This window comes from Delphinus delphis, chromosome 1, assembly GCF_949987515.2.
Source record: "Delphinus delphis chromosome 1, mDelDel1.2, whole genome shotgun sequence".
Classification (NCBI taxonomy): Eukaryota; Metazoa; Chordata; class Mammalia; order Artiodactyla; family Delphinidae; genus Delphinus; species Delphinus delphis.
This window is the reverse complement of record NC_082683.1, coordinates 131,911,644-131,937,381: the sequence shown is the minus strand read 5'-3', so window position 1 is coordinate 131,937,381 and position 25,738 is coordinate 131,911,644. Positions and strand designations below refer to the sequence as shown.

The 25,738-nt window shown below is 37.4% G+C and overlaps 1 protein-coding gene across 1 annotated transcript in view; it reads right to left on the bottom strand.

Moving 5' to 3' along the window:
• Positions 1 to 25,738, bottom strand: part of PAPPA2 (pappalysin 2) — a 280,753-nt gene that overhangs the window by 97,761 nt on the left and 157,254 nt on the right. Inside the window, exons 12-13 of the mRNA XM_060009722.1 lie at positions 3,401 to 3,536; positions 2,983 to 3,199 (exon numbers count right to left, since the gene is read on the bottom strand). Of these exons, the coding sequence (XP_059865705.1) occupies positions 2,983 to 3,199; positions 3,401 to 3,536 (353 nt within the window). The remainder of the gene's footprint in view (positions 1 to 2,982; positions 3,200 to 3,400; positions 3,537 to 25,738) is intronic.

Sequence of the window (25,738 nt, the reverse complement as noted above, 5' to 3'; positions counted from 1 at the left end):
CTGGGCACTGGTGACCAAAACCAAGAACACTAAAGTCGGTTTTTGGGACTAAGGCATTCATTATCAGTAGACTAAGCCCAAAGGGTCATAAACTGGGTAGCCATCATAGCAGAATGGGAAACAAGATGAAGAGAAAGATCAAAGTCAAATGGTCCAAGGTAAGGATCATGAATGTCACTGGAGAGCCAGACTTAGGTTTACTGGCCTTCAGCTGAGATTCTGTGGGTCAGTCAGGCTGGTTTAAGGATAAAGTGTTGTAGGAGGACAGACCATTGGTCATTAATGGTTAAATACAAAATGGATAAAACATCTTCTACTGCCAGGCATCTGTCAGCTCTCCCGTGCCCATTTTAGTATTAATGTAATTCAGGTCATAAGGGTAAGAAGGAGGTAGCCAGGAATCCCTCTCACTATGCCCAGAGTTTGAGGGTTTCATATTATGGTCTATCTACATTTACAACTGTGATTGATACAAAGATGCTAAAAGACTTCTACTCTTTGAGAATACATAGGGATTTAGATTTTAAATCTGTCCACAAAGAAAATATGCGGGATCTATTAGGTTCCCTGTGTATCAAAATTTACTATATTGCACTGATTTTCTGGCCGAAAAGGAAAAGCCAATTTGCATGGCTCCTGTCAGTCACATGTGGTTTGGAAATTCTCGTGCATTCCAGATACACTCTGTGTAAACTGGAGAATCATATCTTATTTCTACTGGTTTGCATGCATGCGTATAAAACTTGTTTTTCCCACAGTGCCAAATGAAAATAAGTGAAGAACTAGCAGCAGTGATCATAATTAATCAACTTCTTTGTCAAAACTTCACAGCTGTTGCTGTGAGGGGAATTCTTGTCCCTTGGGGTCTACAGAGGTTGTGACTTCCTTTTTGCTTTGCTTGTTCAGTTCTGTCCCGTGGAAGATTTAGAGATAAAATCCGTAACTGTCATTCAATGCACAGTTTCTGACACCTCTTATGCGCCAGGGCCTTTAGTAGGTACTGAGAGATACTGAGCAGAATTCCTACTGCAGGGAGCTCAGAGTGGGAAAGAATAACAAATAAATAAATAGGTATATTTATGTGATAGCTGCCTTTGTAAAGCATGGGTTGTGTACAATGTCCTATGGAAACAGGGAGGGAGTTTGCCAAAAATTCATAGACGAAGGTGAATCATGGTGGTCAAGTGTGAGTTGAAGCGAAGAAGTACTGGACAGCATTCAAGAAAGTAGGAACATTGTGTGCAAAGACATGGAGCTCAACAAGAACACATGTTTCAGGGACCTGAAAGAAATTCTGTATGGCTTGAGGCCAGAGGTAGAACCAATAGAGAAAATAATTGGAAAACACATGAGACAGAGGCAATAATTCTAGTAAAAAATGATATTTTAATAGTCTACATTCTTACATTAATATTTGAAGACTTTTGCTCACTAAGGAGACTTAAAAGTTGCAGATGAACTGGCTAGTGTTGCAATGTCCATTACCTAGACCCTATCCCTTCCTAGCACTTACAACAATGTCTGACACATAGTTAGTGCTTGATTAACATAAACTACTATTACTGCATGTGATAAATGGCACCTAATGACTCGTGCCTTGATGCACATCCCTCCTCTTGAGTATGGGCTGGACTAACTGACTCATTTCTAATCAACAGAATATACCAGAAGTAATGGGTTGTCAATTCCAACATTATGTTATAAAAAGACTGGCTTCCTTTCTGGGCAGACTCTCGTGTACTCACCCTCTCTGGTTCTCTTTATTTTTTGGATTATTAGCCGCCATGTCATAAGGACACTCAGGCACCTTATGGAGACGCCCACATGGCAAGGAACTGAGCCATGCCTATGTGAGTGTGCCCACTGCCAGCACCTGTGTGAGTGAGTTTGGATGCAGATCTCCTGAGGCTTGCCACAGCCACATGAGTGAACTTGGAAGTGAATTCTCCAGCTCCACTCGAGCCTTGAGGTTACTGCACGCTTAGCCCACAGCTGATGGCAACCTCTTAAGAGACTCTAAGCCAGAGGCACCTAGCTGAGTTGCACCCAGATTCCTCTCTGACAGAAACCGTGATAAGCCACTAAATTTTGCTATAATTTGCTGCACAGCAAAAGATAACTAATATACTATATTAGTACTGCCTACACTTATTCCCTAATCAAGGTTGGGTTTCTGGGATACCTAGGTTGGGCAAGGTGGTATCAGAGTTCCTCCTTGGTGATGGAGTGATGCCTGCAACTCCAGCTTTTGTGACCAGGATCCCAATTGCCTGACACTTCACTCCTTGAGGGAACAAACCCTGTTACCTACAGTGCCACTCAACTGATTAGACCATTCATAGAATGAGTCCAGCCCAAGTGCAGCACAGATTACTGTGTTTGGCTTGCTCCTTGCCCCATCAGGGCCAACCTTGGGCATACCAATGCTATGAAGAACAGTTCTTTACTAGCAGGAGCTGAGAGTCCAGGAAATGCTATCTAGATGACAATTACAGATGTCCACAGAAGGGCACATATAGCTAATGTAGTCCTGATTTCCATATGTAAATCTAATTGATTATATGACATGCCTTAGAAACTAATTGTTAAACTTGCTATATACACTGTCCAGGTGGGAACAAGTGAAAAAATATACATCGCTTAGGGAACATTGAGTTTTTGGCAGAGAATTTTTGGCAGTTTACATAACAATGTTGATGTGAAGGCAGTGGTTTTATATGTAAAAAAGATTTTACGACCTTAAAGATGATAAATATTTACATAAACATTATTCTCAGCTAAGGAAAGAAGACCAAAATATAAAACGCAAGTGTGCCTTCTATGAATTGTTCTTTGCTTGCTTCTTAAGTCTTTTTAGAAGTTCTTAGACCCATTTTTAGTTAGTGAACAAGCACCCACTATATATACAATAGTATGTATGAAAATGATAGCAACACATCACAACAAAAAGAAAGAAAAAAAGGAAGAAAGGGGACTTTGTACCTCTGTCCCTGATGATTTTGCCCCTCGTGCTCTGGGATGCAGTTGTTGGAAGCTGAAGGACTTATGATGGAGGATGTCCTTAGAGCCACTGCTGAGATGCCCACCAGTGGGGATGAGAAATTCAGCAGCACTGAGGTGGTATGGTGGAAGAGGACGTTCGAGTGATGGGTTACATTGATAACCAGTGGGTTATGCTGGCATGACAGTTCATAGCTTCCTGAAGAGAAACAAGGAGATGAATAATATTTTAAGTCTTTCATGTAGTACCAAGTTTCCATATCTAGTATTCATTTTATCTTCTCAATAGCTGTATGATGTAAGCAAGGTCTCAAACAATATCAGAGAGAGACATCAAGCTGATTCCTGGGTCTAATGGATTGTCCTCTAGTGGTCTTAAAGGGATAACTGTCAGACTCACCAAGAGAGTGGTTGTTTCCACTGAAATCGGTCAGGTAAAGGGTCACTGTTGGCCGCTGACGTTCCCCAGGCACCAGGCCATCAGATGTCAAGAAAATGAAAATTGCTGTGGCCACTCCTGGTCTATTGAAACAAACCTAGGCATAAGCACATACATGTACGAGCCATTATTTCCAGTGGGCTATCAAGGCACGTGTCACACTCTTTTTATACTTCTCAAATAGCTCACCATTCATAAAGAGCTCCCTTCTCCTTTACAATGGGAAAAAACATGGAGTAGGCACAGAAAGATAGCCACAGTCACATCAAAAGTCAAAATTAGCTGGAAAGAAGATAACTTTCAGCTACTGAGCTGCCTATCTTTTTATGAGACTTTTTATGTCAACCAATTGCTTGTCACTTGAATCTTTCTTTAAATTTCTCAAAAAGATCACTCAAATAGACCATCTCTGGAGACAGTAAACTACAGCATAGGTAGACAATACCTCCCTATCTCCAAAGTGAGAGACGTGGACAAGAGTATCACCTTGCTAACACTTTGTTCTGAACTGGCATAGCTAATTATCCTTCCCTATCTCCTTATCTCTCCCCTAAAGTTTTTATCAGAACCTCTCACTTAGCTTTTGAACTATGCCATGGGAGAGAAGCTATTGAAGATTCGGTTGCTTCTGAGATTAGAAGCTGCCAAACTGTTTATTCTTATTCTTTTGGTGCCTCAAGCCCATATACCCTATCCATGGCTGAAGAATAAGCCAACAATGAAAATTCAGTTATCTATAAGAAATATACCTAGATGGCTAGACTAATTAACAAAGAAACAGTCTTTCACAGTAAACTATGGCTGTTTTGTCCCTGGAAATCCTTTAATATAAAAGAAAACACCTCAGAGATTGGGGAATGACCTGGAGAACTTATTTTCCATATTGAAATTATTTGATGTAGTAATTCTACTTTTATTTCCTATAGCTCAACATTACTCTTAATTTCTATTGAGAATTAACTCCAGTCTTCCCTGGTGTTGGATGGTTGTTGCATTATTAGAATCTGGTGCTGGACTGTACAACCTTCTGTGTGTATTTCTCTAGCTTTTCATCAGGTTCTGAAGGGGATAAAGCTCCAGAAAAACTGTCCTCAGTGTCAGAGCAGGGTACACCATCTGATGGCAGAGGTCTTTTCTTAAAATGGGGAGCAGGAGAGTAAAACATGTTTTCCATTTTAATAAGAATTCTTCCTTGTCCGGAGACTGATTTTTCCTGAGCCTTGGTGGTGTGTTTATAGAGTGTCCATTTGCACTGCTGGCTCAATTAGGGTGATTTTATGATTTTCAGTGGTCAATGTAGCACAACTCTCCCTTCTTCCTTTCCTCCTTTGAGGGAAAGACCAGCCACACTCTTTTTTTACAGTGTCTTTTTTTCCCCCTTTTCATTTCCCCTCTTTGAAGTAATAAATATTTCTTTATAACTTAAGAAACTTCCAGACCCATAGGTTATGGCTTGCAATACGAGGTCCTTTGTTCCTGGCTGGATGAGGGCTAGACATGAAACACACCATAAGGTAACCAGGAGCCTAATGCAAAGCCCTCAACCCCAGTCCCAAATGACATCAAAGTGCCCTGGGAACTCCCACAACCTCTTCCTTTTCACACACCACAAAAGAGACCTGAGTACTGGAAGAAAGCTCTGGGTTGTTTCCTGAGCCAGGAACAAACAGAGTCCAAACAAGTACCTGGTGGCTTTACCTCAGTAGGTCTCAGACTCGAAGAATGGAATGGCTTCAATGAGCAACAGGAGAGCTCAGTTTTCCCACTGTCTGTTGGGTCCCAAAATAGTCACCACCCACCTGAAGCTAATTTGTAGGCCTTATGGTGTGGATTTCTCCATCTTGAGGGCCCATGCCCAAAACCTCCATCTCGTTTTGCATCTCCTTGCTCTATGGGTCTTTGAATCCCAAATCACTTTGAACCTTAAAGCCTGCTCTTGGTGGCAGTGTCTCTTTGCCTTGACTTGTGGGAAGCAGCTATTCCAGGATTTCCAGTCCGTGGCTTAAGTAGGAAAACCACAGGTGAGACATCAGCAGAGAAATGTTGGGATACACAAAGCAACGAGAGACAAGGGTTTGATCATGGTACTGGATGCCAAGTCTTGGGCATTTTCTCTCACAGTGACACAGAGAGGTAGCCAAACTTCATTCTCATCTGAATACCTGATATGATTCACAGTAGCAACCAGACACAAAGAAGTATAACACTCTAACACAACTACTGGAACCTCAAAAGCAGAGACAAGTCTGAGCCATGGTAAAGGGAATCAAGTGAGTTCACCATTCTGGAGGGAGTGTTGGCCAGGCAGAACCCTGGGTTTACTCCATCTTTACTAGCTGGGTAGATCTGAACTATCCATCTCTCCTCTCTGAGCACAGGGTGCCTCTTCCACATCTGAGAAACAGATATACTACCTATCTCAGGTGGCTACTATGAGGATGAAATGAAATCACGTAAAAGCACATAGGAGAGTGCCTACCATCTAGTAAGGACTCAGTAATTCTTATTTCCAAAAAGGAATTATTTTTTATCCTGTTTATACTTCAGGAAGACAACGATAAAGAAGAAAGTTTTAAAATTAAACATACAACCATATATTTTGGTATATAGAGAATTACACTTTTCTGAAATTTATGGGCTAAAAAATTTCATATATGTTTTTTTAAAATGGCACTTGTACATATGAACTGATACTCCAGGTTCTGCTTCCATAGAAACTGGTGATACTTGAAGCTCCTGGTATAGAATGTATCTCTACTTTATAAATGGGATATATGAAAAATATACTTTGTATATATAACTATTTTAATAGAGTTTTTAAAATTCAGTTCAATATGCATTTATTAAAAACCTATTTTTATGTATATATAGACAAAGAAATTTCTAGAATTGGCTGTATAATTAGAAAACTAAAAGTGTATACTTTATGTGAACAAAGAAGATATTTTTAAAAGCTGCTCTTGGACTTCCCAGGTGGCGCAGTGGTTAAGAATCTGCATGCCAGGCCCTGCCCGCAGGAAGACAAAATCCAGCCTCATCCACTGGAAAACAGGCACCAGTCCCCTCCACCGGGAAGCCTACATAACCCACTGAACCAAACTTACCCAAAGATTTGTGTTTAGGGGCAAACACAAAAAACAATGGGAAATACGAACCTGCAGCCTGCGAAAAGGAGACCCCAAATGTAGTAAGTTAACCAAAATGAGAAGACACAGAAATACACAGAAAATGAAGGAGCAAGGTAAAAACCCACCAGACCAAACAAATGAAGAGGAAATAGGCTGTCTACCTGAAAAAGAATTCAGAGTAATAATAGTAAAGTTGATCCAAAATCTTGGAAATAGAATGGAGGAAATACAAGAAATGCTTAACAAGGACCTAGAAGAACTAAAGAGCAAACAAACAATGAGAAACAACACAAAAAATGAAATTTAAAATTCTCTAGAAGGAATCAATAGCAGAAAAACTGAGGCAGAAGAACGGACACGTGACCTAGAAGATAAAATAGTGGAAATAACTACTGCAGAGCGATTAAAGGAAAAAGAATGAAAAGAATTGAGGACAGTCTCAAAGACCTCTGGGACAACATTAAATGCACCAACATTCAAATTATAGTGTTCCAAAAGAAGAAGAGAAAAAGAAAGGGACTGAGAAAATATTTGAAGATATTATAGCTGAAAACTTTCCTAATATGGGAAAGGAAATAGGTAATCAAGAACAGGAAGCACAGAGAGTCCCATAGAGGATAAATCCAAGGAGAAACATGCCAAGACACGTATTAATCAAACGATCAAAAAATAAATACAAAGGAAAAATAATAAAAGCAGCAAGGAAAAGCAAGAAATAGTATACAAGGGAATTCCCATAAGGTTAACAGATGATTTCTCAGCAGAAAATCTGCGAGCCAGAAGGGAATGGCAGGACATACTTAAAGTGGTGAAAGGGAAAAACCTACAACCAAGATGACTCTACCCAGCAAGGATCTCATTCAGATTCGAAGGAAAAATAAAAAACCTTACAGACAAGCAAAGGCTATGAGAACTCAGCACTACCAAACCAGCTTTACAACAAATGCTAAAGGAAATTCTCTAGGCAGGAAACTCAAGAGAAGGAAAAGGCCTACAAAAACAAACCCAAAACAATTAGAAAGTGGTAATAGGAAGATATACATCAATAATTGCTGTAAATGTAAATGGATTAAATGCTACAACCAAAAGAAAAGGACTGGCTGAATGGATGCAAAAAAAGACCTGTAGAAATGCTGTCTACAAGAGACCCACTTCAGACCTAGAGACACAAACAGACTGAAAGTGAGGGCATGGAAAAAGATATTCCATGCAAATGGAAATCAAGTGAAAGCTGGAGTAGCAATTCTCATATCAGACAAAATAGACTTTAAAATAAAAGTTATTACAAGAGGGCTTCCCTGGTGGCGCAGTGGCTGAGAGTCTGCCTGCCGATGCAGGGGATGTAGGTTCGTGCCCCGGTCTGGGAGGATCCCACATGCCGGGGAGCGGCTAGGCCCGTGAGCCGTGGCCGCTGGGCCTGCGCGTCCGGAGCCTGTGCTCCGCAACGGGAGAGGCCACAACAGTGAGAGGTCTGCGTACCGCAAAAACAAAACAAACAAACAAACAAAAAACTATTAAAAGAGACAAAGAAGGACACTACAAAAGGATCAAGGAATCAATCCAAGAAGAAGATATAACAACTGTAAATATTTATGCACCTAACATAGGAGCACCTCAATACATAAGGCAAATGCTAACAGCCAGAAAAGGGGAAATAGACAGTAACACAATAATAGTGGGGGACTTTAAGAACCCATTTTCACCAATGGACAGATCATCCAAAATGAAAATAAATAAGGAAACACAGCTTTAAATGATACATTAAACAAGATGGACTTAATTGATATTTATAGGACATTCCAGCCAAAAACAACAGAATACACGTTTTTTAAAGTTCTCATGGAAAAATTCTCTAGGATAGATCATATCTTGGGTCACAAATCAAGCCTTCATAAATTTATACTAAATAAGAAAGAGATCACTGAAGAAATCAAAGAGGAAATCAAAAAATACCTAGAAACAAATGACAATGAAAACACGATGATCCAAAACCTATGGGATGCAGCAAAAGCAGTTCTAAGAGGGAAGTTTATAGCAATAAAATCTTACCTGATGAAACAAGAAACATCTCAAATAAACAACCTAACCTTACACTTAAAGCAATTAGAGAAAGAAAAGCAAACCCCAAAGTTAGCAGAAGGAAAGAAATCATGAAGATCACATCAGAAATAAATGAAAAAGAAATGATAGAAAAAATCAATAAAACTAAAAGCTGCTTCTATGAGAAGATAAACAAAACTGATAAGCCATTAGCCAGACTAATCAAGAAAAAAAGAGAGAAGACTCAAATCAATAGAATTAGGAATGAAAAAGGAGAAGTAACAACTGACACTGCAGAAATACAAAGGATCATGAGAGATTACTACAGGCAATTATATGCCAATAAAATGGGCAACCTGGAATAAATGGGAAAATTCTTAGAAAATCACAACCTTCCAAGACTAAACCAGAAAGAAAAAGAAAATATAGACAGACCAATCACAAGCACTGAAATTGAAACTGTGATTAAAAATCTTGCAACAAACAAAAGCCTAGGAACAGATGGATTCACAGATGAATTCTATCAAACATTTAGAGAAGAGATAACTCCTATCCTTCTCAAAATCTTTCAAAATATAGAAGAGGGAGGAACACTCCCAAACTCATTCTACGAGGCCACCAGCACCCTGATACCAAAGCCAAAGATGCCACAAAAAAAGAAAACTACAGGCCAATATTACTGATTAACATAGATGCAAAAATCCTCAACAAAATATTAGCAAACAGAATCCAACAGCACATTAAAAGAATCATACACCATGATCAAGTGGGGCTTATCCAAGGAATGCAAGGATTCTTCAATATACGCAAATCAATCAATGTGATAAACCATATTAACAAATTGAAGGAGAAAAACTATATGATCATCTCAATAGATGCAGAAGAAGCTTTTGACAAAATTCAAAACCCATTTATGATAAAAAGCCTCCAGAAAGTAGGCATAGAGGGAACTTACCTCAACATAAGAAAGGTTATATATGACAAACCAACAGCCAACATTGTTCTCAATGGTGAAAAACTGAAATCATTTCCACTAAGATCAGGAACAAGGCAAGGTTGCCTGTCTCACCGCTATTATTCAACATAGTTTTGGAAGTTTTAGCAACAGCAATCATAGAAGAAAAACAAATAAAATGAATCCAAATTGGAAAAGAAGAAGTAAAACTGTCACTGTTTGCACATGACATGATACTCTACATAGAGAATCCTAAAGATGCTACCAGAAAACAACTAGAGCTAATCAATGAATCTGGTAAAGTAGCAGGATAAAAAATTAATGCACAGAAATCTCTTGTATTCCTATACACTAATGATGAAAAATCTGAAAGAGAAATTAAGGAAACACTCCCATTTACTATTGCAACAAAAAGAATAAAATACCTAGGAATAAACCTAACTAAGGAGACAAAAGACCCATATGCAGAAAACTATAAGACACTGATGGAAGAAATTAAAGATGATACAAACAGACAGAGAGATATACCATGTTCTTGGATTGGAAGAATCAATATTGTGAAAATGACTATACTACCCAAAGCAATCTACAGATTCAATGCAATCCCTATCAAACTACCACTGGCATTTTTCACAGAACTAGAACAAAAATTTCACAATCTATATGGAAGCACAAAAGACCCTGAATAGCCAAAGCAATCTTGAGAAAGAAAAACAGAGCTGGAGGAATCAGGCACTCTGACTTCAGACTATACTACAAAGCTACAGTAATCAAGACAGTATGGTACTGGCACAAAAACAGAAATATAGATCAATGGAACAGAATAGAAATCCCAGAGAAACCCAAGAAGATATGGTCACCTTATCTTGATAAAGGAGGCAAGAATATACAATGGAGGAAAGACAGCCGCTTCAATAAGTGGTGCTGGGAAAACTGGACAGCTACATGTAAAAGAATGAAATTAGAACACTCCCTAAAACCATACACAAAAATAAACTCAAAATGGATTAAAGACCTAAATGTAAGGCCAGACACTATAAAACTCTTAGAGGAATACATAGGCAGAACACACTATGACATAAATCACAGCAAGATCCTTTTTGGCTACCTCCTAGAGAAATGGAAATAAAAACAAAAATAAACAAATGGGACCTAATGAAACTTAAAAGCTTTTGCAAAGCAAAGGAACCATAAACAAGACGAAAAGACAACCTCAGAATGGGAGAAAATACTTGCAAACGAAGCAACTGACAAAGGATTAATCTCCAAAATATACAAGCAGCTCATGTAGCTCAGTATCCAAAAAACAAACAACCCAATCCAGAAATGGGCAGAAGACCTAAATAGACATTTCTCCACAGAAGATATACAGATTGCCAACAAACACATGAAAGGACGCTCAACATCACTAATCATTAGAGAGATGCAGTTCAAAATGAGGTATCACCTTGCACTAGTCAGAATGGCCATCATCAAAAAATCTACAAACAATAAATGCTGGAGAGAGTGTGGAGAAAAGGGAACCCTCTTGCACTATTGGTGGGAATGTAAATTAATACAGCCACTATGCAGAACAGTAGGGAGGTTCCTTAAAAAACTAAAAATAGAACCACCATCTGATCCAGCAATCCCACTACTGGGCATATACCCTGTGAAAACCATAATTCAAAAAGAGTCATGTACCACAGTATTCATTGCAGCTCTATTTACAATAGCCAGGACATGGAAGCAACCTAAGTGTCCATCAACAGATGAATGGATAAAGAAGATGTGGCACATATACACAATGGAATATTTCTCAGCCATAAAAGGAAGCGAAATTGAGTTATTTGTAGTGAGGTGGATGGACCTAGAGACTGTCATACAGAGTGAAGTAAGTCAGAAATAGAAAACCAAATACCGTATTCTAACCCATATATATGGAATCTAAAAAAAGAAAAAAAAGGCTCTGAAGAACCTAGGGGCAGGACAGGAATAAAGACGCAGCTGTAGAGGATGGACTTGAGGACATGGGGAGGGGGAAGGGTATGCTGGGACAAAGTGAGTGAGTGGCATGGACTTATATATACACTACCAAATGTAAAATAGATAGCTAGTGGTAAGCAGCCGCATAGCACAGGGAGATCAGCTAGGTGCTCTGTGACCACCTAGCGGGGTGGGATAGGGAGGGTGGGAGGGAGATGCAAGGAGGAGGTGATATGGGCATATATGTACACATATAGCTGATTCACTTTGTTATACAGCAGAAACTAACACACCATTGCAAAGCAATTATTCTCCAATAAAGATGTTAAAAAAAAAAAAAAAGAATCCACCTGCCAATGCAGGAGACATGGGTTCAGTGCCTGGTCCGGGAAGATCCAACATTCTGCGGAGCAACTAAGCCCATGAGCCACAACTAGTTAGCTTGCGCTCTAGAGCCCGTGAGCCACAACTACTGAAGCCTGCGTGCCTAGCGCCCGTGCTCTGGAACAAGAGACTCCACCACCACAATGAGAAGGCTGCACACTGCAGCGAAGAGTAGCCCTTGCTCGCCACAACTAGAGAAAGCCCGTGTGCAGCAACGAAGACCCAATGCAGCCAAAAAAATTTTATTATAAAGAAAATAATAAGCTGGTCTTTCCACAGCCACGCAGAGCTATTTTAATATATATAATGGTCTAGGCTATTTTTATTTTTTATGAAATAAATAATGGATTTTATGTTCCTAAATGTGAAAATAGGTATTGGCCGGAGCAGAAAATTTGTCAACACAAATCTCTGCTTATTCTACCCCATGTCACCTTTGCCACTACAAGTATGACACTCCTCTAATCACCACATCAAATGTACAATATGAAGAGCAGCTCCTTTCAGGACAAAGCACACCAGATGCACCTCCTCGGGGACTACTCAGATCTGAAATGAGGACCAGGCATGGCCCAAGAGAAAAGTCCAAGATGCTAAGAGGTCAAGGGACTTGTAAGCTTTATTTGTAAAGTTTTATTATTTGTTTTAACAAGGAGATTGCATTTATGTATTACAGGGCAATATAAAATTAATTTGAATGTGGCTTTTATGAAGAAGACAAAGTATAGTTAGATATCAGAAAGGAGGCAAGATCTTTTAGAAAAGCAATTGATTCTCAGGACTGAGGAACAGTCTAAAAATAAAATGTTCGCCAGTGAAATTAGCTCAGTGAATCTCCAGCAAAATACTTTGAAACAGAGAAAATATGGATTAGATATAGATAGATAGATAATAGGTAGATAGATAGATAGATAGTTAGATAGATAGATGATAGGCAGATAGGTTGAGACTTACTGATAGAGTGGAAAACCGGTCCTGCACACTCAATTGCTTTCCATCCAAAGCCTTCACATTAACTGCTGGATCTAACTTCTGGCCACTTGTGAGGGGTAAGACTGAAAGAATGTTTTCTTGGTGCAGAACTGTTTGGGCTTAAGAAATCCCTCTTCAATCTGCCTGCTGGGTACAAACACACTTAATAGACTCCCAGACCAAGCATTTCGACATCCAGGTCATCCTTTGCGGAGGTCCCTGGACAGCAGAACATAAAACTATACCACAAACTTGAAAAGAATCTTCTCTGAGGTTTCAGAATGCTTTTGGTTATTACTGAGATGTTATTTTGTGTGTGTGCTTTTCCATTTTCATTCATCTATGGCACTTCCTGATTCCAGAGAGAAAGGGAAGGCCCTTGAACAGGAGAAAGTGAGCACATATTATTTTCATTTTGCATAGCACTATACAGTTTGCCAAACATGATCACATGCCTTGCTGCAGCCTCCAATAAGCTCATTGGGTTTTTGTTCCTATTTGAGACCTTTTTATTACAATATCCCCAGGATACAAAGGTTATACTATACAAGTGAAACGTAGGATTCTGAGAGCTTAAGTGACTTCCTCTAGCTGAATGCTAGACAGTTAGGAATTTGGGTTTTCTGTGTTCTTCTGACTGCCCAGGGATTCCTAATTTGGTTTAGCAGAAAATAACAAATTTGTTAGAAAATTTGTTGATGTGTGTGCCCTCTCTCCCCACAAAAAAATGAAGTCACATAAATACTTAGATATAAAAAAGTTATACTATTTCAGGGAGCTAAGAGAACACTTTGAAAGCCATTCATAGTTCAGTTAGGGTCAACAGAAATTAGATTAAGAATGCTTACACAATTGGTTGACCCACATGGTTTTTTTTGTAGGTGAAAAGCTATCAAATATTGGCAATTTTATATGGTTCACCCTAATAATATTGCTGTCTATGTAGACTTAAGAAATATGACAAGGGAGAGATTAACTCTCAAAGTTTCAAGGTATGTTACCTGAAGTCCAAATCTAACAGATGAAGGGAAGGTGTGAGGTAACTAGCCTCTTGTCTCTGAGCTTGAGGCCTCTTGGTGGCCTCTGTACTTGAGGATGTGAGTCAAAATGTGGAGGGGGTTTTGAACCTGGTTTGACTTCCTTCCCATGTCCAAGCTCCTGTCTCTCTTGATATTGGTCAAAACCCAGTTGATTTCTAGTGTTATTCCTTCATAGTACAAGTAAGGTTATAAACACCATGAGCTTATGTAGTTCTTTTTTCAGAAGAGTGAGGTCAACTTATCATTTTATGAAATGAAGAAGAAACCTCCCTTATGACCCCCACCACCCAGGAGGAGGCATTTGACAATGTATGATTTGGCAAGTCAGTGGAAGGGCTCAGATCAAAATCAGCTTATTGGCTCAATTCAATTCTAAGAGCATCTCCTCAGTTGTGATTTCAGATACCAGGGCTAAGTCTGCAGAGAATTTGTGTTAGAAGAATTTGAGAGACTCAGAGGGGGATCAGAAAGGCAAAACCAAATCTGTAGTGAATACTGTGGTGTACCACTGAAATCCCCTTCTTCATGACTGAGCATTCAGCTCACATCAAGTCTCTTTCCAGAAACTGCCCTTAGAGAAAGAAAGCCTCCACAAGGTTATGCCACTTCCCTGGAGTAGGGGGAGAGAAGAAACCCGTGTCCAATGGCCTTTTGATAGGATTGAGTGGTAGACAAGGTGGGACAACTCTGAAGGGCCATCGTAGCTCCCTGTAGGATGCTGACACTTTTGTGTGGCTGTTTCATAGTTCTACTCCTCTCTCTGCCAACTCCTAGTTCTTTCATTCCCCCATAGGTGTTGATTCCAAGGAAAGTTCTTGATAAACTTTTCTGCAAATCTTTATCTCAGAGTCTGAATCCTGGGGAAACTCCACTTAAGACAAAGTCTGAGAATGAGAAAAGGTATTATGAAATACAGATAATGAAGGTTCTCTTGGGAACGAGAATGCATAAGTGAGGGGATGAGGGATTCAATGGAGAGCCAAGAAATCTTCCCTTCCGGTTAAAAAAAAAATGCTATTCCAATTATTTATGAAACTTAGAGTCTGCTAAGTTGTCATATCTAGGGTCTGCAAAAGCTTTCATGTAAAATCAAAGTTAGATTAGTAGCAATCAGATAGGAAAATGGAAAATGAGTCTTTTACCTCTGGGAATAAACTGTTTAGCCACAGGGAGATGCAGCTCCTCTTTCAGTGCACTAGGCTAGTTTTTGATAGAAATGAAACTCATATATGCATAGTCATCTTTGCTTTTTTAGGATTCCCAGAGACTGCAGGAATCCATGTAGGTTAATTTTCCAAAGAGAAAATTTTATTTTGGAAAGCAAGAACTTTTCAGAAATTTAAATCATGTGTACAGAAATAATCACAATATAAATTAGAAATTTTTCTTCCCTCTTAAAAAGAGGATTCTGTACTTCAGTGAATTTTCACTTGATAATTGGAGGCATCATTTTGAACATCAATTATTTTACTGAATGATGAGATAACAATCCTCTAAAGTAGTGCTTCTCAAACTTTAATGTGCACACAAATCACCTGAGAATCACGTTTAAATGTAGATTCTGATTTAGTAGATCTGAGATTCTGTATTTCTACCTAGATCTCATGTGACACTGATGCTTTTGGAAGTCAATCATATTTTGAGTAGGAGAGCTCTAAAAGTATCAATAGATATAATTAACTTTGTCCTTAGCATTTGATAGCCTAAGACTACAATTATTATATTAATCATATTTGTTTATTATATCATTCTTTTTAAAATTCACCATCAAACTTGAAATAAAATGCAGAGCTGGAAGGAATCATCTGGTCCAAGAACCTCATTTTAACTCTAAGAAAAATGGTGCCCAAGAAGGATATATGATTTATATAAGGTCATAACTGATAAACGGTAAAAACAGAGCTTACAATGTTCCTCTGAGCATATATTTTTAGTCAGTTCCTAACTCCCTGACTAAATTGGTAGCACCTTTCCTGTAAAAGACTGAAATTCAGATAACTAATATTTTTAGAAATCTGTATAAAGTGAATAGACTCTGACAAAGGGCCTTGTCAACTTTTCTATGAATAAAGTCAAAGAATCCAAAGCTGTGACTGGACTAGGTGCCTTCTACACATGAGCTTTTTCTTTTTTGCTAAATTATGAAATCTGGACACCTTTCTGTATGGTTGTGGTGTTCTGGATGGATCTCTGAATAGAGGATTACCTTCTAATTTATTAAATAAAAAAATCAGAAGAGTTGCTAGATTTAGCAAAAACAAACAGCACACCACATAAATTTAAATGTCAAAGAAAAAAGTTTTTTTAGCATAAGTATGCCTTGAATATAGCATAGGACTATAATAGATACACAAAACCTGTAACAGATAATGAAAAAGGAAACTAAGCATATCACTAAAAAAAGTCATCAAACCACAAAGGAAGAGATAAAGAGAAAGACTAGTAAAAAGAGAAACTACAAAACAGCCAGAAAACAACTAACAAAATGTCAATAAGTGCATACTTATCAATAATTACTTTAAATGTAAATAGGCTCAATTCTCCAATCAAAAGACATAAAGTTGCTGACTGAACAAAAAATATACAAAACCCATCTAATAACACTTATAGAATCTCATTTCAGACATAAAGACATACACAGACTGAAAGTGAAAGGATGGAAAAAGATGTTCCATGCAAATGGAAACCAAAAGAAGGTTGAGGTAGCTCTTCTTATATCAGACAAAATAGACTTTAAAACAAAAACTGTAATAAAGACGAGGACATTATATATTGATAAAGGCATCAATCCAACAAAGAGATAAAACTACTGTAAATATTTATAAACTCAACACAGGAGCACCGAAATATATAAAGCAAATGTTAACAGACATAAGGGGAGACATTGGCAACAATCGATAATAGTAGGGGACGTTAATACTCCGCTTACATCAATGGATAGATTATCGAGACAGAAAATCAATACAGAAACATAGGCTTTAAACAACAAAATAGACCAGGTGAACTTAGATATATACGGAGTATTCAATCCAAAAACAACAGAATACATATTTTTCAAAGTGCACATACAACGTTCTCAAGATAGATCATATGTTAGGGCACAAAACAAGTCTTAACAAATTTAAGAAGATTGAAATCATATTAAGCATATTTTCTGACCACAATTGTATGAACTAGAAATCAGTTACAAGGAGAAAACTGGAAAATCCACAAACATGTGAAGACTAAACAACGTGCTACTGAACACCAATGTGTCAATGAAGAAATCAAAAGAGAAACCATAAAATACCTTGAGACAAATGAAAATGGAAATACAATATACCAATACTAATAGGATGCAGCTAAAGCAGTTTTAATAGGGAAGTTCATAGAAATAAATGGCTACCTCAAGAAATAAGAAACATCTCAAATAAACAATCTAACTTTACAACGAAAGGAACTAGAAAAAGAAGAACACACAGAGCCTGGAGAAGGAAGGAAATAACAAAGAATAGAGCAAAAATAAATAATATAAAGAATAGAAAGACAATAGAAAACATCAATGAAACTAAGCCCTGATTCTTTGAAAAGATCAACAAAATTGAAACACCTTTAGCCAGATTCACCAAGAAAAAAAAGAGAGAGAGGGTTCAAATAAATAAAATCAGAAATGAAAGGGGAGATGTTACAACAGGCACCACAGAAATACAAAGAATCATAAGAGATTACTAAATACAATTATACACCAACAAATTGAACAACCTAAAAGAAATGGATGAATTACTGGAAACATACAACTTTCCAAGAGCAAATAATGAAGAAATAGAAAATCTGGACAGACCAATTACTAGTAAGGAGATTGAATCATTAATTTAAAAACTCTGTACAAACAAGTCCAGGATGAGACATCTATACTGGTGAATTCTATCAAACATTTAAAGAATTGAAACCAATTCTTGAACTCTTCAAAACATAGCAGAGGAGGGAACATTTCCAAACTCATTTTATGAGGTCAGCATTAGCCTGGTACCAAAACCAGACAGGGATACCACAATAAAAGAAAATTACAGGTTAATATTCCTGATGAACATAGATGAAAAAAATCCTTATCAAAATACTAGCAAACCAAATTCAACATTACGTTAAAAAGATCATATACCATGATCAAGTGGAATTTATTCCAGAGATGAAAGGATGGTTCAACATTTGCAAATCAATCAACATGATACACCACATTAAGAAAATGAAGGATAAAAATCATATGATCATCTTAATAGATGCAGAAAAAGCATGTGACAAAATTCAACATCGATTTATGAGAAAAAAAATCTCAACAAAGTGGGTATACAGGAAACACACCTCAACATAATAAAGGCCATATATGACAAGTCCACAGCTAACATCACATCGGTGGTGAAAAGTTGAAAACATTTCCTCCAAGATCAGGAACAAGACAAGGATGCCCACTTCTGCCACTTTTATTCAACATAGTATTGGATGTTCTAGTCAGAGGAGTAGGCAAGAAAAAGAAATAATGGGCATTCTACTCGGAAAGGGAGAAGAAAAACTGTCACTATTTGCAAATGACACGATTTTATATATAGAAAACCCTAAAGACTCCACCAAAAAAGTATTAGAACTAATAAGTGAATTCAGTGAAGTCGCAGGATACAAAATCAATATATAGAATTGGTTGCATTTCTAAATGCTAATAACAAAAGAAAGAAAAATTAAGAAAACAGTCCCATTTACAATTGCATAAAAAGAATAAAATACCTAGAAATAAATTTAATCAAGGTGGTGAAAGACCTGTACTCTGAAAACTGTTAGAATGACTACTTTCAAAAAGATAAGAAATAACAAGTATTGGGAAAGATGTGGAGAAAGGGCAATGCTGTGCACAGTTGGTGGGAATGTATATTGGTGCAGTAACTAAGGAAAATAGTATGGAGGTTCCTCAAAATTTTTAAAAAAATAGAACCACCATGTGATCCAGCAATTCCACTTCTGGGTTTTTAGCCAAAGAAAATGAAAAGACTAACTCTAAAAGATAAATGCACCCATATGTTCATTGCAGCATAATTTACAATAGCCTACATATGGAAACAACCTAAGTGTCCATCAATGGATGAATATATAAAGAAAATGTGGCACATGTATATACAATGGAATATTATTCAGCCATAAAAAAACGAGATCTTGCCATTTCTGACAACATGGATGGATTATGCTAAGTGAAATAAGTCAGATAGAAAAAGACAAATACCACATGACCTCACTTATATATGGAATTTTTTAAAAAAACAGAAAAAGCAAGCTCATAGATACAGAGAACAGATTAGTGTTTGCCAGAGGTGGGCGGTACGGAGTAGGCAAAACAGGTGAAGAGAGTCAAAAGGTACAAACTTTCAGTTATAAAGTCAAGGACATGTACTGTACAGCATGGAGACTACAGTTAATACTGTATTGCGTATTTGAAATTTGCTAAAAGAGTCGATCTTAAAAGCTCTCAACACAAGAAAAAAAATTTGTAACTAAGTATGGTGATGTTAACTAGACTCACTGTGGTGATCATTTCCCAATATATACAAATATTGAATCATTATGATGTACACCTAAAACTAAAATAATCTTGTATGTAAATTATACCTCAATAAAATAAATAAGTAAATAATTTTCAAATAAAAAACAAAAGAAAGAAGAGCAAAAAACACGAATTTTTAAAATAAAAGAAACGGAGAAAGGATTTTGTAGATATTTGTGTATATAAACAAAAATAGAGAAAAATGGTAAGAGTGGAGACACTTTTTGACCAGTTAATGGAAAATACACATTTCTAGTACACACTGGTCCTTAATTTCTGAATGAATAAAGATTACTATTTAAGTGCTTCCTAGGGCCAAGCGGAGGAGGAAGAAAAATCTAATATTGATATAATTGGCACAATAAAAAAGCTGTTATTCTCTGAAAAATCAGTGCTAGAAACAAACAAAATGTTATTAAAATTACATTATTTTAAAAAGAAATTATGAGTTATTACAAAATTCGTAGGGCTGATTGACAATAAAAGGACTATATATCAACATCTGTGGACTACAATAAAAGTAACACCTAGAGGGAAAATTTATGGAACAGTGAAAAATTATCCAAGTGTCCAACACAAGAAGCTAAAAAATAACATTGTAAATCCAGAGAAAAAGGAAGGGAAGAAATAATAAAGAAAAGGATAGAAACCAGTGAATTTGAGAATAGCAACTAGAATAAAAACAGAAATTAACAAAACTAAAATTTGTTCTTTGAAGAAGTCCTAGGCATGAGTAATTAAGAAAAAAGAAAAAGAAGTTTCAAAAATTACAATATAAAGGGAGTGATGACTATACCTAAAATAGAGATGAGTCATAATAAAAACACATTATGAAAAACTATCAGTACTAAATGTGAATATGTGGAAGAACTTAATAAATTTCTAGAAATATCTAGTAGCTCAAAATTAGAAAAGAGGAATTGAATATATTAATAAAAATCAAATAAATTTAAATAACAATCATAAATATTTCCTTGTAAAAGCCCCAGGCCCAATTGGTTTTACAAGTGGGTTCTGAAATATTTTGAAGGAACAGATAATCCTTATTTTATACAAGTGGTTTCAAAAAATAAAAAAGAAGGAAAACTGTTCAAATAATTTTATGAGACTTGTATAATCTATTCAAAAAAGAAATATATAAACTAATTTCACATATAAATACAAAAGCAAAAATCCAAGATTAAAAATTAACCAATAAAATTGAAGACTATACTTAATATATAATATATAATAAAAATGTAGGTTCACTTTACAAAGGCAAACATGATTTGATAGCTTAAAAAAAAAAAAAATCAGGTAAAGATGGTCGAGTAGGAGGATGTGGAGTTTGTGTCTCCTCACCACTAGGGCACCTAACAGGTACTGGCAGGGGCACCTGGACACCTAATGGGATGGGAGGAAGCCCTGTGTGACTGGGTAGGACACGGGAGGGAAGGAGGGGGGAAGGAAAAGTGGAGGTGGGATGACACTGGTGTCCCTGACGGGCAGCTGGGGGAGGGGAGATGTTCCCATGATAGGAGGGGCCCACTCATGGCAAGGGAATCAGCAGGGATGGGGAGAGGCCTTTGGGGGATCAGGGGATTGGAGGGGAATGCAGCCAGCATCACCACTGCCTGCTTGGTCCCCAGTGAGCCTGCCGGGGTCTGAGGGCTGAACCTTCGCCCTCCAGGGCCCCCTCCAGCCACATGGGTCCTGGGGGCATGGGAGGGATGGAGGGGGGATGAAAAGTAGAGACAGGATAGAACCAGCAATCCTGAGGGGCGGCTGGGGGAAGAGAGGGGTTTCCATGCTTGGAGGGGCCCACTCACAGTGAGGGGATCAGTGGGGAAGGGGAGAGAACTTCAAGGGATCAGGACATTGGAGGGGAATGTGGTCAGCATCTCCCCAACCTGCTCAGACCCCAGAATGACTGTTGGGGTCCTGGGCCTGAACCTCTGCCCTCCAGGGCCCCTTCTGGTTGTGCGGGTCCTGAACGAAAGCCTTGTCCCACCCCCACCCCCACCCCCCACTGCCCAGGCCTTTTCTGGCCATTTTTTGTGTGTGTGTGGTTCTGTCTGCTTTTTTGTTGCTGTTTCAATATTATTTTTATTTTTCTAAAGTATTTTTTATTTTTCTAATTTTATTTTATTTTTTATTCTTTGTTATTCTTCTGCTCCTTTATATTGTTGCCTTTTTTCTTTCTTTCTTTTTTTTTTTTGCCAAACCTTGCAACTTGTGGGGTCTTGGTTCCCAGGTCAGGGGTTGGGCCTGAGCTCCTGTGGTGGGAGCACTGAGTCAAAACTGCTGGACTAACAGAGAATCTCAGACCCCAGGGAATATTAATCAGTGTGAGCTCTCCTGGAGGTCCTCATTTTGGCACCAAGCTGGCTCCACCTAACTGTGTACAAACTCCTGTGCTGGATAGCTCAGGCCAAACAACCAGCAAGAAAGGAACACAGTCCCACCCATCAAAAAAAATGAGATGAAAAAAAAATGTTACAGATGAAGGAGCAAGGTGAAAAGCTACAAGATCAAATAAATGAAGAGGAAATAGCAACATACCTAAAAGAGAATTCAGAGTAATGTTAGTAAAGATGATCCAGAATATTGGAAATAGAATGGAGGCATGGATTGTGAAAATACAAGAAATATTTAACAAGGACGTAGAAGAACTAAAGAACAAACAAACAGTGATGAACAACACAGTAACTGAAATGAAAAATACACTAGAAGGAATCAACAGCACAATAACTGAAGGAAAAGAACAAATAACTGAGCTGGAAGATACAATGGTGGAAATAACTGCTGAGGAACACAATAAAGAAAAAAGAATGAAAAGAAATTAGGACAGTCTCAGAGACCTCTGGGACAACATTAAACACACTAACATTCAATTTACAGAGGTCTCAGAAGAAGAGAAAGAGAAAGGGTCTGAGAAAATATCTGAAGAGATTATAGACGAAAACTTCCCTAACATGGGAAAGGAAACAGTCAATCAAGCCCAGGAAGTGCAGAGAGTCCCATATAGAATAAACCCAAGGAGAAACAGGATGAGACACATATTAATCAAGCTATCAAAAATTAAATACAAAGAAAAAATATTAAAAGCAGCAAGTGAAAAGCAACAAATAACATAAAAGGGAATCTCCATAAGGTTATCAGCTGATTTTTCAGCAGAAACTCTGCAGGCCAGAAGGGAGAGGCAGGATATATTTAAAGTGATGAAAGGGAAAAACTTACAACCAAGATTACTCTACTCAGCAAGGATCTCATTCAGATTCGACAGAGAAATCAAAAGCTTTACAAACAAGCAAAATCTAAGAGAATTCAGCACCACCAAACCAGCTCTACAACAAGCTAAAGGAACTTACTTCTCTAGATGGGAAACACATGAGAAGAAAAAGACCCACAAAAGCAAACACAAACAATTAAGAAAATGGTAATAGGAAAGTACGTATCAATAATAACTGCAAATGTAAATGGATTAAATGCTCCAACCAAAAGATACAGACTGGCTGAATGGATACAAAAACAAGTCCCATATATATGCTGTCTATAAGAGATCCACTTCAGACCTAGACACATACAGACTGAAAGTGAGGGGATGAAAAAAGATACTCCATGCAAATGGAAATCAAAAGAAGCTGGAGTAGCAATACTAGTATCAGATAAAATAGATTTTAAAATAAAGACTATTACAAGAGACAAGGAAGATCACTATATAATGATCAAAGTCACAATCCAAGAAGAAGATATAACAATTATAAATATTTACACACCCAACATAGGAGCACCTCAATAGATAAGGCAAATGCTAACAGCCATAAAAGGGGAAACCAACAGTAACACAATAATAGTGGGGGAGTTTAACACCCCACTTACACCAATGGACAGATCATCCAGACAGAAAACAAATAAGGAAACACGAGCTTTAAATGACACAATAAACCAGATAGACTTAATGGATATTTATAAGACATTCCACCTGAAAGTGGCAGAATACACTTTCTTCTCAAGTGCACATGGAACATTCTCCAGGATAGATCACATCTTGGGTGACAAATCAAGCCTTGGAAAATCTAAGGAAACTGAAATCATATGAAGCATCCTTTCTGACCACATGCTATGAGATTAGAAATTAATGACAGAAAAAAAATGTAAAAAACACAAACACATGGAGGTTAAACAGTGCACTAGTAAATAACAAAGGGATCACTGAAGAAATCAAAAAATACATAGAAAAAATGACAATGAAAACACAATGATGTAAAAGCTATGGGACGCAGCAAAAGCAGTTCTAAGAGGGAAGTTTAAAGCAATTCAATCTCACCTCAAGAAACAAGAAAAATCTCAAATAAACAATCTCACCCTACTCCTAAAGCAACTAGAGAAAGAAGAAGAATAAGAACAACAACAAAAATGCAAAATTAGTAGAAGGAAAGATATCATAAAGATCAGACCAGAAGTAAATGAAATAGAAACAAAGAAAACAATAGCAAAGATCAAAAAATCTAAGAGTTGGTTCTTTGAGAAGACAAAAAAAAATTGATAAACCTTTAGCCAGATTCATCAGGAAAAAAGGGGGAGGATTCAAATCAATAAAATTACAAACGAAAAAGGAGAAATTACAATTGATGCCTCAGAAATACAAAGGATCATAAGAGACTACTACAAGCAACTATATGTCAATAAAATGGACAACCTGGAAGAAATGGACAAATTCTTAGAAAGGTACCTGACAAGACTGAACCAGGAAGAAATAGAAAATGTAAACAGACAAATCACAAGTAATGAAATTGAAACTGTAATTAAAAATCTTACAACAAACAAAAGTCCAGGACCAGATGGCTTCACAGGTGAATTCTCTCAAACATTAAGAGAAGAGCTAACACCCACCCGTCTTAAACTCTTCCAAAAATTGCAGAGGAAGGAACACTCCCAAACGCATTTTATGAGGCCATCATCACCCTGATACCAAAACCAGACAAAGATGTCACACACACACACAAAAAGACGAATATCACTGATGAACATAGATGCAAAAATCCTCAATAAAATACTAGCAAAGAGAATTCAACAACACATTAAAAGGATCATACACCATGATGTTTATCCCAGGATGCAAGGATTCTTCAATATACACAAATCAATCAATGTGATACACCATATTAACAAATTAAAGAATAAAAACCATATGATCATCTCAATAGATGCAGAAAATCTTTTGACAAAATTCAGCACTCATTTATGATAAAAATTCTACAGAAAGTGGGCATAGAGGGAAAGTACTTCAACATAAAAAGACCATATATGACAAACCAACTGCAATCATCATTCTCAATGGTGAAAGACTGAAAGCATTTCCTCTAAGATCAGGAACAAGGCAAGGATGTCCACTCTCGCCACTCTTATTCAAAATAGTTTTGGAAGTCCTACCCAGGGCAATCAGAGAAGAAAAATAAATAAAAGGAATACAAATCAGAAAAGAAGAAGTAAAACTGTCACTGTTTGCAGATGACATGATACTATACCTAGAAAATCCTAAAGATGCCACCAGAAAACTACTAGAGGTAATCAATGAGTTTGGTAATGTTGCAGGATACAAAATTAATGCACAGAAAACTCTTGTGTTCCTATACACTTACAACGATAGATCAGAAAGAGAAATTAAGGAAACACTCCCATTTACCACTGCAACAAAAAGAATAAAATACCTAGGAAGAAAACTACCTAAGGAGGCAAAAGACCTGTACTCAGAAAATGATAAAACACTGATGAAAGGAATAAAAGATGGCACAAACTGATGGAGAGATATACCATGTTCTTGGATTGGATGAATCAATATTGTGAAAATGAGTATACTACCCAAAACAATCTACAGATTCAATGCAATCCCAGTCAAATTACCAATGGCACTTTTCACACAATTAGAACAAAAAAGTTTACAGTTTGTGTGGAAACATAAAGACCCCAAATAGCCAAAGCAATCCTGAGAGAGAAAAACGGAATTGAAGGAATCAGGCTCCCTGACTTCAGATTATACTAAAAAGCTACAGTAATCAAGACAGTATAGTACTGGCACAAAAACAGAAATATAGATATATGGTACAAGAGTGAAAGCCCAGAGATAAACCCATGCACCTAAAATATGACAAAGGAGGCAAAAACATACAATGGAGAAAAGACAGTGTCTTCAGTAAGTGGTGCTGGGAAAACTGGACAGCTACATGTAAACGAATGAACTTAAACACTCCCTAACACCATACACAAAAA